The 16,305-nt window shown below is 30.7% G+C and overlaps 1 protein-coding gene and 1 long non-coding RNA gene across 2 annotated transcripts; one reads left to right on the plus strand and one right to left on the minus strand.

Moving 5' to 3' along the window:
* Positions 1-44: 44 nt before the first annotated feature.
* Positions 45-5,849, minus strand: LOC149875966 (uncharacterized). Its single transcript, XM_090075952.1, has 4 exons — positions 4,475-5,849; positions 1,065-1,153; positions 413-857; positions 45-331 (listed from the first exon to the last, which is right to left on the minus strand). Exons 3-4 carry the CDS (start codon positions 853-855, stop codon positions 298-300), a joined length of 477 nt encoding a protein of 158 aa, XP_089932078.1. The 5' UTR covers positions 856-857; positions 1,065-1,153; positions 4,475-5,849; the 3' UTR covers positions 45-297.
* A 3,348-nt stretch (positions 5,850-9,197) lies between these two features.
* Positions 9,198-10,400, plus strand: LOC149875967 (uncharacterized). Its single transcript, XR_016448972.1, has 2 exons — positions 9,198-9,337; positions 9,639-10,400. It is a non-coding gene; the product is annotated as an uncharacterized LOC149875967 (long non-coding RNA).
* Positions 10,401-16,305: the final 5,905 nt, after the last annotated feature.

Below are 16,305 nucleotides of genomic sequence, written 5' to 3' on the forward strand. Positions count from 1 at the left end.
TGTGGCAAGTTGCACCATCTTGCATAAATATAAGATTTTTGACATTTTTGGACTTCTTTTGAATTTTTTTGACATTTTTAGACCAATCTGCCATTTGAGGAAGCAACTGGTTCTCCAGAACTTCTTTATACTGGTCCTGCCTCATTGTGACAACTACTTTGTAGAGACGCCCTGCTCCTTGCCCACAAATGACAGACCACATCATTACTGAAGCTGGATGCTTGACTGTTTCCACAATGCAGTCAGGATGAAACTTTTCGTTTGTTCTACGACGAACAAAAGCTGTTTTGTCCATCATTACTTGAAAAGTTGATTCATCAGAGAAGCAAATCTAAAATAATGCTTATTTTAAATAATAATATTTATGAATATATTTAAAATATTTTACGAATATGAATGCAAATAAAAATACTTTTCCCCAATCCTCAACAGCCAGTGACGATAGTTTCGAGCCCACTCCAGTCTCTTTTTTTTCAAGAGTGAAGTCAGTTTTGGTTTCTTGGCTGGGCGATGACACATCAATCCCTCTTCCTTCAGCCTTCTACGAATGGTCCGGTCTGACATAGCAATACCAGCTTCATGGATAAGCTTAGTCAATAAATTTTGTGGCTTTTTTCTGTTTTCCAGGCATATATTCCGGATAATACGATCTGCTCTTGGTGTTGTCTTTCGTTTAGTAGGAGGTCTCCTTGGGCCAAACTCTTCCCCTGTATCATTTTTTTTTCTCACTGGCATTATGGATTGGTGAGAAACCTTTACAATTTGTGCAACTTTTTGCTGAGAATATTTTGTATTCTGTAAAAGACATCTAATTTGACTAACTTTTGTTGGTATCATATCACATTTTTTACCCATAGCTGAAAATTTAAATTAATAACTTTAAAAAAGACTATTATTTGGTGTCTTTCCATAAACAGGAAAAAAAACATAAAATCCTTTATTTAAAATTAATGACTTACTGATTATTATTAAGTTCAAAAAAAAAAATTAATTAAATAAATCAGATGCTTGAAATTAAAATAAATCATATTTAAACTTCAATCAAACTAACAACTAAAAATAACCTTAAGTTGTCCGATATGCACCAATTTGATTATGACAGGTGATTGCTGACAGCCAGAGTTGCCAATTGATAAACTTTTATTAAATATCACTAAGAATAGAAATAACTTGACATGTAACAAAAAGATATATATTTATTTTCTCATATGCAGGTTTAAGCAACATATTTGAAAAAAATTGTAAAAAAAACGTGTGGTCCTAATGTGATGGCCGACCACTGTAGCAACACAAAAAATGTATCCTTCTGTCTGAAAGTTTAAGTTAAATCTAATTCTCCAAAGCATTACAGTAATTCAGCTATGAATTACTCGATGAATGTAAATTTTTTTTACCTTAATACCAAGACTATTTTAGTACAAATCACTTTAATACACAGATATTAACATTTTTCTTGATTTGTAAAACTGTCAAATATTTCCTAAGCTGAGGGTCAAAATGAGACATACTTTAACACTAGAAAAACTATGCTTTGAGATAAAAAAAATTCTTAGGAAAAACAAAAAACTAAACATTTTAAACTAAACATTTTTTAATAAAAAATTTTCAGTGTGACAGGATGTTATAAAAGCATACGAACAATATGCAATTTTCATACTTTTCAGAGTTTATCCAATATGAAATATGAAGGTTCAGCAGATAGAAAACTATAACTCTAAACTTAAGAACACTTTTAATTGTATTAATTTAAGCATTTTTCTTTTGCATTTATACTAATCCTTCTTCAACACTACTTAATTTGTTTCTTTGAATAATTTTGTAAATTTTACTTGGCAAAGAGCAGTGGTATCACTTGGCTTAATTAAGCTCAGAAATTTTTTTAATAACTGTTAACGAAATTTTTTAAATAACTAGTTAACGAAAAAAAATGTTTTACAGTAATTTTTTAAAGTATAATGTTGTAAAAGCTTTTAAAGAACTACTCATTAATGTATTTCATAAAAGAACTATATCAATATATTAAGGTTTCTTACTCTTTCCTGTTTATCCCACAGAGAGGCTTTAAAGACAAGGAACAAAAAACCCTAGGTTATGGTTAAATTATTATCAAAATGTACATGGAATGTTGATATAAAAATGAAAACAATAAAAAAAAAGCAGATCATTTCTTTTAAAAAGATGTTAAGACAACAAACATGCTTGCTAGATTATCTTCATAATTTTTAAGAAAAAATATTATGAAAACTTTATTAAAAAATCATTTTAAATGATAAGTTTGAGTTTCAAAAACAGTGTACTATTCAATATTGTTAAGAACTTTTTTAATGTTTAAAGAAATCTCTTTATCATTATCTTTTTTGGAATAATATTGAATACCTCAGTAATTGCATCAATGCTTGTTATTTATAACTTATTGCTTTCCAACAACCATTGGAAGAGTACTTCACACAAGATACATCAGATAAATTTTCTTTTACATATCTAACTTTTTATTCTTAAATTTTGTAAACAAACCCTGTGTTGTGATCAACATTTTCTTAAAAGTAACAAAAAGATTTTTGTTAGAGAAAGTTTTTTTCTATAAAGTAAAGTGCAATAGATAAAATGTGGCAAATAACTTTTGCTCCAGTGATAACTTTTAACCTCATCCAGGACAACATATTGATATTTTTCAGCAAAATCTTCTAAAATTATTCATTTCTTTTTCTTAAAATTTTCTTTACATTTTTTTTAAGTATTTACTTTGTGTTTTTGAAATATGTAAGGGTTTCAATGCAACTGCAAAAGAAGTCATTAAATTTTTTGAGTGGCAGTATTTGCAACACAAGTATTGTATAGTCAGTGGTCTGCCATGGCTTGAATACTTTGAATAATTTTTCTTAGCTAATTGCCTATAAACTCTTGTACTAAACTTTAACTTGTTGGACAGATATGCTTTCTCTTCATTTGAATTTTATCACAAGGATTTGGATTTTCAGACAAAGGAAGAGGTTCAAGAAGCCATGGAGACAAACTTAAGGTCACATTCACATGATCATATGCAATGGCAACTAAAAAAACTGAAAACAGATTTTTAATTTGTTTCTTTTACTTTTTTTGACTGAAAATTATTTTTTAGGCTAGAACTATTTTGTTCCCCTATTTTAAACATTGACAGAAAATCAGTTGATAATTTAGCAAGTAATAATTACTACTAATATTATAACTAATTCTTTAAATAACTTATTTTTAAAAACAATTCAATTAAATCATTTAGATAAAAATAAAGTAAAATAATAAAGTGTGTTTTAAAAGTAATCGCTGTTTAAAGTATATTCACTAATTTGAATGTAAAATTTATTTGGCACGATTTTTTACTTTTTTGAATAAATATAAATTGTTTCCATTTTTTGATGTTAGAAATCTTCATGTTGTAGTGGACTTTATCTCTGTATTTTTGTTAAATGCATTTTGATTTTACTTTTCTTTTTAAACGCATCTTGATTAAAAATTCTTTCATTTTTGGCATATTGCTAAACTCATTTGCACTAAAACTCATTAACAAAAACATGGCTTCAGGGAAAGCAAAGTTTCAGCTATGCTTTATTTGCAAAAGCTAAATGATGTCTAAAGATTCTGCTTCATTCATAAACAAAATGTAGTATCACTACATTAATAAAATGGAAAAAGAGGAGTCAGCCACATATCTTAAGATACTCCGCTCAAAATGGCAGAGAAAAGCAAGTTTTACTCATTTTATTGCTATTTCTGGGAAATGCTGTAAACTTTACTACAATTCCTATAGTAAGCAAGTGTACAGAGTTGGAATAAAAGAATTGCATAAAAATAAATTTTTAGTATGTACTAGAATAAAAATTTAAGAAAATAACAAAGAAAATGTATAGATAAAAAAATACTCATGCATTTGCACTACTTAAGTAGTAGTGTAAATATGCAATATTGAATGAAGACGACAAGCACAACATTAACTGAATTATATATTTTGAAGTAATAATCAGCTCACTTTTTTTTCTTTAAAGAAGTTGCTAATTTGAAATTTTCTTTAAAGAAATTGAATTGAAATTTTCTTTAAAGAAATTGAATTGAAATTTTCTTTAAAGAAATTGAATTGAAATTTTCTTTAAAGAAATTGAATTGAAATTTTCTTTAAAGAAATTGAATTGAAATTTTCTTTAAAGAAATTGAATTGAAATTTTCTTTAAAGAAATTGAATTGAAATTTTCTTTAAAGAAATTGAATTGAAATTTTCTTTAAAGAAATTGAATTGAAATTTTCTTTAAAGAAATTGAATTGAAATTTTCTTTAAAGAAGTAACTAATTTGAAATGGAAGAAAATAACTTTACAGAGTACCTGTATTACTGTTGCAAATAAAATTAATAAGCTTTTTATTACAACAACTTGAATTATTTTCAATTAAATATGGACTGAAAAACAAAATCAAAAGCAATATAAGATATTTCAAAATTGACTCACCAGAAAGAAACTTGCGTAAATTATAATTTCTTTTGAGTTCGAAAGTTATTGTAAGCCATGGGAAAATAAGCACATTCAGTACTTGATTATAAACATTACTTATTTAGTGAACTACCCGAAAAATAAGAAATTAAAATTTTGATATAAAAAATAATTCAAACCCTAATTTATGATAAAAGCAAATTTTTTATGAGTAAACAACTTGCATATTAAACCATTATGAAACAGACTTATTGTAATGGACTGTGAGAAAAAAAAAAAGTCATCAAAAAATCACCTGAAAATAGGAACCAGATGATAAACTAGCTGTCACCAAAAATAACAATAAAATATACAAAATGTAACAAAAAAAAAAACAATAAAAAAAACAATAAAAAAAAGAAAAGGAGTAATAAGGATAACAAAAATTATAAAAATAATGATAATAAAACAATAAAAAAACAAATATAAAATTATTAATAAAAAAAAGAGTAAAAAAAAAAAAAAATACAATAAGGATAGTAACAGTAATAATAAGAATAATAACAATAATAAAAAATAAAAAATCATGAAATGAATAATAACAAAAATATTGATAAAAATATAAATAGTAATAGTAATATTAAAAACAAGAAAAACAAAAATAACTGGAGTAATGATAACAAAAATAATGATAATATATAAAATAACAACCATAACAATAATAATTATAATAACCATAAAAAGAAAAATAACAATCAAAAAATATTTAAACAAAAAAAAAAGAGGAACAATAATAACAATAAGTATATTAACAATAAGAGGAATAAAAATAACAGGACAAATAAAAAGAATAATAATAAGAACATATTTAATAAAAAGAAAATAAAGTTAGAAATAATTGTAACCAAAAGGAAACATAATCAAAACAATGATAATCATAATAACAGCAAAAAGAAAATTTAACAGTTACAAAATATGACAAAAAAATGAGGAAGAATGATAACAATAAGTATAATAACAACAATGAGAGTAATAAGAAGAAGAATAAAAAGAATAACAATATGAAGAGCAAATTTAATTTTAAAAAAGTAATGATATAATGAAACTAATAGCAACAATAAAAGTAATAATTATAATTGCAATAATAACAAAAATAAAAAATTTAATTATAATAATAATTTAAAAAAAAACGAAGAATAAAGACAATATAAAATCACTATTAATAAAAGTAACAATAATAAAAAAAGGAATTGTATTACAAATAACAATACAATAATAAAAAGAATAAAAAATACAATGTTAACTATAAAAACATAAATATTAACAAAAATGATAAGAAGAAAAATAATTAAAATAGGAATATTTTAAATGAAAATATAAATATAAATAATAAAATAAATTAAAAGAAAAATAATTATAGCAACAAATAAAGAGAAGAATTTAAAAAAAAGAAAAACAGAATAATAATAATAACAACAAGAATAAAAATAATAATAACAATAAGAATAACATTAACTAAAATAAGAATAAGAATAAAAATAAGAATAATATTAAGAATAACAAAAACAATGATAAAAATATACATAATGTAAACAAATAACAATAATAATAATAATAATGATAATGACGATAATAAAAAATAATGTTAAAAATATACATCATATATAAAAAAGTAACAATAAAAAAAAAAGAAAAAAGAGTAACAAGTATAACAAAAGTTATAAAAATGATAATAATATTGTAATAAGAAGGAAACTCAAAAACATTAACAACAGTAAGTATAAAAAAATAATTGTCAGCATACTGTTTTTTTACAACTAACTTTAAACATTGCAGTTTTCATTTATTCCTCAAACTTTTAATTATCTTGTCTTTGTGAGCAATAGTCTCATTCAGATGTTTAAATCTTGCCCTTAGTTTAATATTTTCCCTTAACACCTTCACATCCTCTCTATGCTTTCACATTTTGGTAGTAATATTATTCGCCAAAATACTAAACCATCATTTTAGGACATTTGTTCTAGGAGACAACTGGTCAGCTCTTAATCTGAATAATGGTCTTGAATCAGATAAAGGTAAAACACTTATATGTTTAGATGAGTTAACTGACAAAGATGAAACAGTGTTACTTGACTTAGGGGTTGATTGAAATGAATGTGTTGCTGGCGATACTGTTATTTGACACAAGAAAAGCACATTGTAAAAGTCAATAAAATGTTTAGAATCTCTTGAAAATTGGCAAGCCCATATTTTGATTCTCTAACAAGTAGTTCAATATGACTTCTATAAATCTTGAAGCCATAAAGCTTATTGAGTTGTGTGATAGTTGTTTTTTGTGATTCACCATTGTTAATGAATATAAACAGTATATGTCCATTTTTACAGTCTATGTCTATTTGTATAAAGTTTGATGCTGCATATTTTTTTGCTGCACCACAAAATACACAAATATTCTTTTAGGCCCCATGATACCTTAAAACGCTAAATGCAATTATTTTTAAAATGAATAAAAATTTTATTAGAGGATGTTGTTTACTTTAATTTCTTTTTCTTTTTTTTTTTTTTAAATAATTCACTTACTTATTTCTTTTTCAAACTTAAACACATGAGTTGCTTGATAAGATAAAAAAAAGTGCACATAAATATTATTTGATAACAATTATAAGCAATTTTGTCATAATATAAATATTATTTAGATGCTAAAGTTTGTTTTTTTTTTAAAAAAAATGACCACATGATGCATCATATAATGCACACCATCTAATACCTCATTTACTCATAATAATTATAAAAACTTTTCATAATAAATTATCAATAAATTAAAATATAAAATTAAACTATTAAATGATAACATATAATTATTAAAATAATATATTATTATTTAAGAATGTTAAGCAATAACAATTAAATAGATTTTATTATCATAGTTATAATTATGATGAAAAATAACCAAACTTGAATATAAAAATTAAAAAACAAAAACAAACTCAATTTAAAAAAGTTAACAAAATAACTTCATCAGCAAGAATTATCTTTTGGAATTTTTAATCCATCACAATCAAAATAAAAAAACAAAACAACAACAAAAAAAACTATATTTAAAGATAATTAACAATTACAACATTGAATAAGAAAAAAGCATTCTGAAACACAATAAAAACAACAAATAACAGCAAAACTAATACAAAGAATTTAAAAAGTTTAACAAAAACAATAAACAATAAAAGTAATAATCAATTACAAAAATGATAAGTGATAAGAGGAATTTAATGAAATAACCACATTAACTTAAAAGTATAACAAAGATAATAAACAACAGCAATAATTAAAAGTATTGCATAGAAAAATAAAAACTTTAACAAATACCAACAGCAACAAAAACTCTGTAAAAACAACAAAAGCATAGCAACTGTATGTGTAAAAAAAAAAAAAAAAAGAAACTTTGAAAACTGAGACAGATGAAAAAAATGATACAGAAGAACAAGTAAAAATAACAAAAATAAAAACTTAAAGCTTGTTAAAACTATTAACAACATTAAAAGATAAATACTAAAGTTAAAAATAACTTTAAGATAAAACAATAATGACAATACTAGAAAAATGTCAGGATGTTGTGGATCTCGCATCCGTAGAATGAAAACAAATGTATCCTTCTGGCCTTATGATGAAAAATATGCAAAATGAGCATATAACTACGTCTGATGCATAAATTTTATCTTCAATTACTTTTTTGTCCCATTATTGAAATATGTTGCATAATTACTTCTTTTTTATTGTCCATTTTCTTATCAAACTTAGACTAGGTGTCAACAGTTATCATTAGATAGATTGTTAAAATAGAAACATTACGCTTAACTCCATTATGAAATGTTTCAAAGCTAAGATTTTCATAAACTCATCATATAATATATTTCTAATGCAACTTAAAGATATTATGGTAGTTATTTGAGTTGGACGAGCAATTGGAATTTGAGATAAGTGTACTCCAAGCCAAACAGATAGAGCATTTTTTTGATTGACATTTTCCTTCATGTGCTGTAAATGTTTCAAAACTTGGAGGCTAGTGTAACTCACAGATAAATGTTATTGGTAACAACTAAATTAGAAAATGGAATGGCTTTTATCCATCTTTCACGCTCATATATATATATATATATATATATATATATATATATATATATATATATATATATATATATATATATATATATATATATATATATATATATATATACATACATACACATATACATATATATACATGTATATTTTCATCTTGATAATTATTGTGACAAGCATACACATAACATTATTTTGGCACGATATAAAAACTTTATCTAAAATTAGAAAATATTTTCTTTTTGCTTTAAATGAATTCTAAAACTCCACGTTTAAATTATAAAAGTTTGTTTTCATTACATCGTGTAAGAATAATTCACAATATATCATAAACAACATTGCATTTTCTCTATTAAAAACAAGTCTAAACGAATAATTCAACCGTTAAAAAATAGGCCTGCATAAAAAATTCCGGTTGCACGACGTAGTAAGAGGGGTGAGGGGGAGCGAGAGGGGTAGAGAGAGAGAGTTAAATTTTTTGCAAGAAAAACCCCCTCCCCTTTGGTCACGTGAATGTCGAAAATTCCTAAGTTTGTGCGGATCCAGCGTGCATAGAATGAAATTGGTCCATTCACGTGGGCCGTTTCCTGGTGTATTATTGGTTAAGGCAAACAATGAGCTTAGAAGTTCGCCTCTGCCACTAATGTCCATCCTTCTACAAGAGGTCTGCCCTAATGAGCTACTTATGGGAAACATACCTTGGTTAGAAGGCTTTGAAAATAAACATAAAAAGGGCTTCTGTGGTACAAGTTTCAAAATCTGCAAATACTAGGAGTAAACTGAGTAAGTTTTAGTTTTGCTTTTTTGATTTAGCTGTTTTATAGAGTTGCTTTAGATAGCTTGAATGACCTGGGGAGAAAATCTGTTTTAGACGTGCTATTATATCTTTGCAAAGTTTATGTTGTTTACGATTTATCAATTTTCTTACGGTGTTTGTGTTTACTTTATGAAAATGATTCGGTAATGTTGAGCTACGTATTTAATTAAAGTGAATTTTTGAAAGTAATAAATAAGGATGCCTTTTGCATGTCTAGAGGTTTTACCACCTTCCTCCCCGGCTTTTAGTTGATTTTTGAATGTTTAGAGTTCCTTGTGGGACGCCAACGCATGCAAGAGCAAGTTCATTTTTTGAAACAAGACATAACAGCTGTGCTCTAAGTTTTTTTTTTTTTTTTTTTTTTGTTATGTTTTCTATGTTTCTATGTTGTTTTTCTATTCTGTTTTTCAGCCAGGGTTTTCGTTGTTGTTGTTGTCAATGTTAGTTAAGATTTCTATTATATTTTGCAATATTTTTAATTATTGTTGTTGTTTACTATCTTGTTAGACTTAAGTTAATGAAGTTATATTATTAAATTCCTTTTATCACTTATCATTTTTATAATTGGTTATTGTTTTTATTGTTTATTGCTTTCATTAAACTTTTAAAATTCTTAGTATTAGTGTTGTTGTTATTTGTTGTTTTGATTGTGTTTTAGAATACATTTTTGTTATTCAATGTTGTAATTATTGATTATCTTTAAACATATTTGTTTTTTTTTTGTTATACGTTTGAATTGTTCTTACTTTCTAAAAATGTTTATGTATTTTTGCATATGCTGTCAAAATTTCTGAGATCGAAAGAGTCGTTATTGCACGTTTGAGCCTTAGTTAAGCTAAAGAATTCATCACTTCAAAAAGATCTTACGAACACTTTTTGAACCCATGACAATGAGGAGTTAAATATGAATGTGGTTTGAATTAGTAGACACTCCTAACAATTTTACCATTTATACTTATATTTTTCAACTGCTCTATTTGTCTGATAGATGTAATGTTTCTTTTTAATGATTTAAATACACATGTTTGATGTTTGTGTTTTTGCTTTCCTATTTAACAGCTTTAATAATGAAACTCTATAATCTAAGTGACTTATATCACTTAGATATAAATATAGTTCCATGTTAGTCTGATTTATCTACAAATAATGAGTACTTAAATAGTAGATTTCTCTTTCAATACTAATATGTATTGGGGGTGTAAACTATACGTATTTTACAAATAGATATATGACACAAATAAATATGTGTTTTACTATTATTATACAAATACGTGAAAGTGTAGCTACATATTTTAATCCTATTAAACTCATAATAAACAATTCTTATAAAATAATCAAATGTATAATCTATTGCTAACTTGATATTATTGTAGGACAGTTAATCATAAAACTTTTATTGAATTTCTTGCCAAAATATTGAACTAAAAAAAGTTATAACAGAAGATCATTAAGAAAAGCATTTCTAGAAAGCATCAATAAAAAAGACCAGGACACTCAAATAAAAAAGACAACCTTCAGATACCTTTAAAAAAGAGTTTCCCCGCCTAACGTTGAACACCTCTACAACGACGTTTTCAAATCCATTATTCCATCACTCATTGAAATTAACACAAAAAAACAGTGCCAGAAGACACAGATTTTTAAAACACAAAAAAATTGCACAAATTTTCAAAATCCAAACAAAACAAAAAATAATTACAAATATATGAGAAAAACAACAACATTGATCAAAAAAACAAAAAAAGAATATTATAAAAATAACAAAAAACAAAAAGTCTAACGGAAATACAAAGAGAGAAATATAAAATCCCCGTTTTTTGATCAATTTCGATACAAAACGTCAAAATTGGACCAAATGTGGCCAAATTAAAAATTATTACTCCTCTTGGATACCTTGCTCATTTTTTCTTGTATCCTATCAGGCTGAGCAAAAAAATGGCCAAGAGCATCAAGGAAATCAGTAACTAGTACCAAAATAGGCGACAAATGCACAGAAATGCTTAAAACTTCCAAGTAATCTCAATTCTGTGATTATTTCGTCGAATTAGACCCATTCACCGAGATTTCTTTGAGCATTCGGTCATTTTTTGTTGTAACCTATCAGGCTGAACACAAAAAACACAAAGACAATCAATAGAGAGGCTGGTAAGTACCGAATTTTGCGACAAATGCACAGAAATGCTTAGAATTTGCTTGTAATGTCGATTCTGTGATTATTTCGTCAAATTGGAGCCTTTCACCGAGATTTCTTGGAGCCTTTGGACATTTTCTGTTGTAACCTATCAGGCTGAGCACGAAAATGACAAAGACAATCAACAGAGAGGCTGGCAAGTACCGGATTTGGCGACAAAACCCCGTTTTTGGCTCAGTTTCCATACAAAACGTCGAAATTTGGGCCAAATGTGGCCAAATTGGAGGCTTTCACCGACTCCTCTTGGATCCCTTGGCCATATTTTGTTGTATCCTGTCAGGCTGAGCAAAAAAATGGCCAAGGGCATCAAGCAATTCAGTGGTAAGTACCGAATTTTGCGACAAATGCACAGAAATGCTTAGAATTTGCTTGTAATGTCGATTCTGTGATTATTTCGTCAAATTGGAGCCTTTCACCGAGATTTCTTGGAGCCTTTGGACATTTTCTGTTGTAACCTATCAGGCTGAGCACGAAAATGACAAAGACAATCAACAGAGAGGCTGGCAAGTACCGGATTTGGCGACAAAACCCCGTTTTTGGCTCAGTTTCCATACAAAACGTCGAAATTTGGGCCAAATGTGGCCAAATTGGAGGCTTTCACCGACTCCTCTTGGATCCCTTGGCCATATTTTGTTGTATCCTGTCAGGCTGAGCAAAAAAATGGCCAAGGGCATCAAGCAATTCAGTGGTAAGTACCGAATTTTGCGACAAATGCACAGAAATGCTTAGAATTTGCTTGTAATGTCGATTCTGTGATTATTTCGTCAAATTGGAGCCTTTCACCGAGATTTCTTGGAGCCTTTGGACATTTTCTGTTGTAACCTATCAGGCTGAGCACGAAAATGACAAAGACAATCAACAGAGAGGCTGGCAAGTACCGGATTTGGCGACAAAACCCCGTTTTTGGCTCAGTTTCCATACAAAACGTCGAAATTTGGGCCAAATGTGGCCAAATTGGAGGCTTTCACCGACTCCTCTTGGATCCCTTGGCCATATTTTGTTGTATCCTGTCAGGCTGAGCAAAAAAATGGCCAAGGGCATCAAGCAATTCAGTGGTAAGTACCGAATTTTGCGACAAATGCACAGAAATGCTTAGAATTTGCTTGTAATGTCGATTCTGTGATTATTTCGTCAAATTGGAGCCTTTCACCGAGATTTCTTGGAGCCTTTGGACATTTTCTGTTGTAACCTATCAGGCTGAGCACGAAAATGACAAAGACAATCAACAGAGAGGCTGGCAAGTACCGGATTTGGCGACAAAACCCCGTTTTTGGCTCAGTTTCCATACAAAACGTCGAAATTTGGGCCAAATGTGGCCAAATTGGAGGCTTTCACCGACTCCTCTTGGATCCCTTGGCCATATTTTGTTGTATCCTGTCAGGCTGAGCAAAAAAATGGCCAAGGGCATCAAGCAATTCAGTGGTAAGTACCGAATTTTGCGACAAATGCACAGAAATGCTTAGAATTTGCTTGTAATGTCGATTCTGTGATTATTTCGTCAAATTGGAGCCTTTCACCGAGATTTCTTGGAGCCTTTGGACATTTTCTGTTGTAACCTATCAGGCTGAGCACGAAAATGACAAAGACAATCAACAGAGAGGCTGGCAAGTACCGGATTTGGCGACAAAACCCCGTTTTTGGCTCAGTTTCCATACAAAACGTCGAAATTTGGGCCAAATGTGGCCAAATTGGAGGCTTTCACCGACTCCTCTTGGATCCCTTGGCCATATTTTGTTGTATCCTGTCAGGCTGAGCAAAAAAATGGCCAAGGGCATCAAGCAATTCAGTGGTAAGTACCGAATTTTGCGACAAATGCACAGAAATGCTTAGAATTTGCTTGTAATGTCGATTCTGTGATTATTTCGTCAAATTGGAGCCTTTCACCGAGATTTCTTGGAGCCTTTGGACATTTTCTGTTGTAACCTATCAGGCTGAGCACGAAAATGACAAAGACAATCAACAGAGAGGCTGGCAAGTACCGGATTTGGCGACAAAACCCCGTTTTTGGCTCAGTTTCCATACAAAACGTCGAAATTTGGGCCAAATGTGGCCAAATTGGAGGCTTTCACCGACTCCTCTTGGATCCCTTGGCCATATTTTGTTGTATCCTGTCAGGCTGAGCAAAAAAATGGCCAAGGGCATCAAGCAATTCAGTGGTAAGTACCGAATTTTGCGACAAATGCACAGAAATGCTTAGAATTTGCTTGTAATGTCGATTCTGTGATTATTTCGTCAAATTGGAGCCTTTCACCGAGATTTCTTGGAGCCTTTGGACATTTTCTGTTGTAACCTATCAGGCTGAGCACGAAAATGACAAAGACAATCAACAGAGAGGCTGGCAAGTACCGGATTTGGCGACAAAACCCCGTTTTTGGCTCAGTTTCCATACAAAACGTCGAAATTTGGGCCAAATGTGGCCAAATTGGAGGCTTTCACCGACTCCTCTTGGATCCCTTGGCCATATTTTGTTGTATCCTGTCAGGCTGAGCAAAAAAATGGCCAAGGGCATCAAGCAATTCAGTGGTAAGTACCGAATTTTGCGACAAATGCACAGAAATGCTTAGAATTTGCTTGTAATGTCGATTCTGTGATTATTTCGTCAAATTGGAGCCTTTCACCGAGATTTCTTGGAGCCTTTGGACATTTTCTGTTGTAACCTATCAGGCTGAGCACGAAAATGACAAAGACAATCAACAGAGAGGCTGGCAAGTACCGGATTTGGCGACAAAACCCCGTTTTTGGCTCAGTTTCCATACAAAACGTCGAAATTTGGGCCAAATGTGGCCAAATTGGAGGCTTTCACCGACTCCTCTTGGATCCCTTGGCCATATTTTGTTGTATCCTGTCAGGCTGAGCAAAAAAATGGCCAAGGGCATCAAGCAATTCAGTGGTAAGTACCGAATTTTGCGACAAATGCACAGAAATGCTTAGAATTTGCTTGTAATGTCGATTCTGTGATTATTTCGTCAAATTGGAGCCTTTCACCGAGATTTCTTGGAGCCTTTGGACATTTTCTGTTGTAACCTATCAGGCTGAGCACGAAAATGACAAAGACAATCAACAGAGAGGCTGGCAAGTACCGGATTTGGCGACAAAACCCCGTTTTTGGCTCAGTTTCCATACAAAACGTCGAAATTTGGGCCAAATGTGGCCAAATTGGAGGCTTTCACCGACTCCTCTTGGATCCCTTGGCCATATTTTGTTGTATCCTGTCAGGCTGAGCAAAAAAATGGCCAAGGGCATCAAGCAATTCAGTGGTAAGTACCGAATTTTGCGACAAATGCACAGAAATGCTTAGAATTTGCTTGTAATGTCGATTCTGTGATTATTTCGTCAAATTGGAGCCTTTCACCGAGATTTCTTGGAGCCTTTGGACATTTTCTGTTGTAACCTATCAGGCTGAGCACGAAAATGACAAAGACAATCAACAGAGAGGCTGGCAAGTACCGGATTTGGCGACAAAACCCCGTTTTTGGCTCAGTTTCCATACAAAACGTCGAAATTTGGGCCAAATGTGGCCAAATTGGAGGCTTTCACCGACTCCTCTTGGATCCCTTGGCCATATTTTGTTGTATCCTGTCAGGCTGAGCAAAAAAATGGCCAAGGGCATCAAGCAATTCAGTGGTAAGTACCGAATTTTGCGACAAATGCACAGAAATGCTTAGAATTTGCTTGTAATGTCGATTCTGTGATTATTTCGTCAAATTGGAGCCTTTCACCGAGATTTCTTGGAGCCTTTGGACATTTTCTGTTGTAACCTATCAGGCTGAGCACGAAAATGACAAAGACAATCAACAGAGAGGCTGGCAAGTACCGGATTTGGCGACAAAACCCCGTTTTTGGCTCAGTTTCCATACAAAACGTCGAAATTTGGGCCAAATGTGGCCAAATTGGAGGCTTTCACCGACTCCTCTTGGATCCCTTGGCCATATTTTGTTGTATCCTGTCAGGCTGAGCAAAAAAATGGCCAAGGGCATCAAGCAATTCAGTGGTAAGTACCGAATTTTGCGACAAATGCACAGAAATGCTTAGAATTTGCTTGTAATGTCGATTCTGTGATTATTTCGTCAAATTGGAGCCTTTCACCGAGATTTCTTGGAGCCTTTGGACATTTTCTGTTGTAACCTATCAGGCTGAGCACGAAAATGACAAAGACAATCAACAGAGAGGCTGGCAAGTACCGGATTTGGCGACAAAACCCCGTTTTTGGCTCAGTTTCCATACAAAACGTCGAAATTTGGGCCAAATGTGGCCAAATTGGAGGCTTTCACCGACTCCTCTTGGATCCCTTGGCCATATTTTGTTGTATCCTGTCAGGCTGAGCAAAAAAATGGCCAAGGGCATCAAGCAATTCAGTGGTAAGTACCGAATTTTGCGACAAATGCACAGAAATGCTTAGAATTTGCTTGTAATGTCGATTCTGTGATTATTTCGTCAAATTGGAGCCTTTCACCGAGATTTCTTGGAGCCTTTGGACATTTTCTGTTGTAACCTATCAGGCTGAGCACGAAAATGACAAAGACAATCAACAGAGAGGCTGGCAAGTACCGGATTTGGCGACAAAACCCCGTTTTTGGCTCAGTTTCCATACAAAACGTCGAAATTTGGGCCAAATGTGGCCAAATTGGAGGCTTTCACCGACTCCTCTTGGATCCCTTGGCCATATTTTGTTGTATCCTGTCAGGCTGAGCAAAAAAATGGCCAAGGGCATCAAGCAATTCAGTGGTAAGTACCGAATTTTGC

The sequence above is a fragment of the Hydra viridissima genome, unplaced genomic scaffold (assembly GCF_058129835.1).
Source record: "Hydra viridissima isolate aposymbiotic clone 2 unplaced genomic scaffold, HvirCarnegie_v1 scaffold_85, whole genome shotgun sequence".
NCBI classification, from domain to species: Eukaryota; Metazoa; Cnidaria; class Hydrozoa; order Anthoathecata; family Hydridae; genus Hydra; species Hydra viridissima.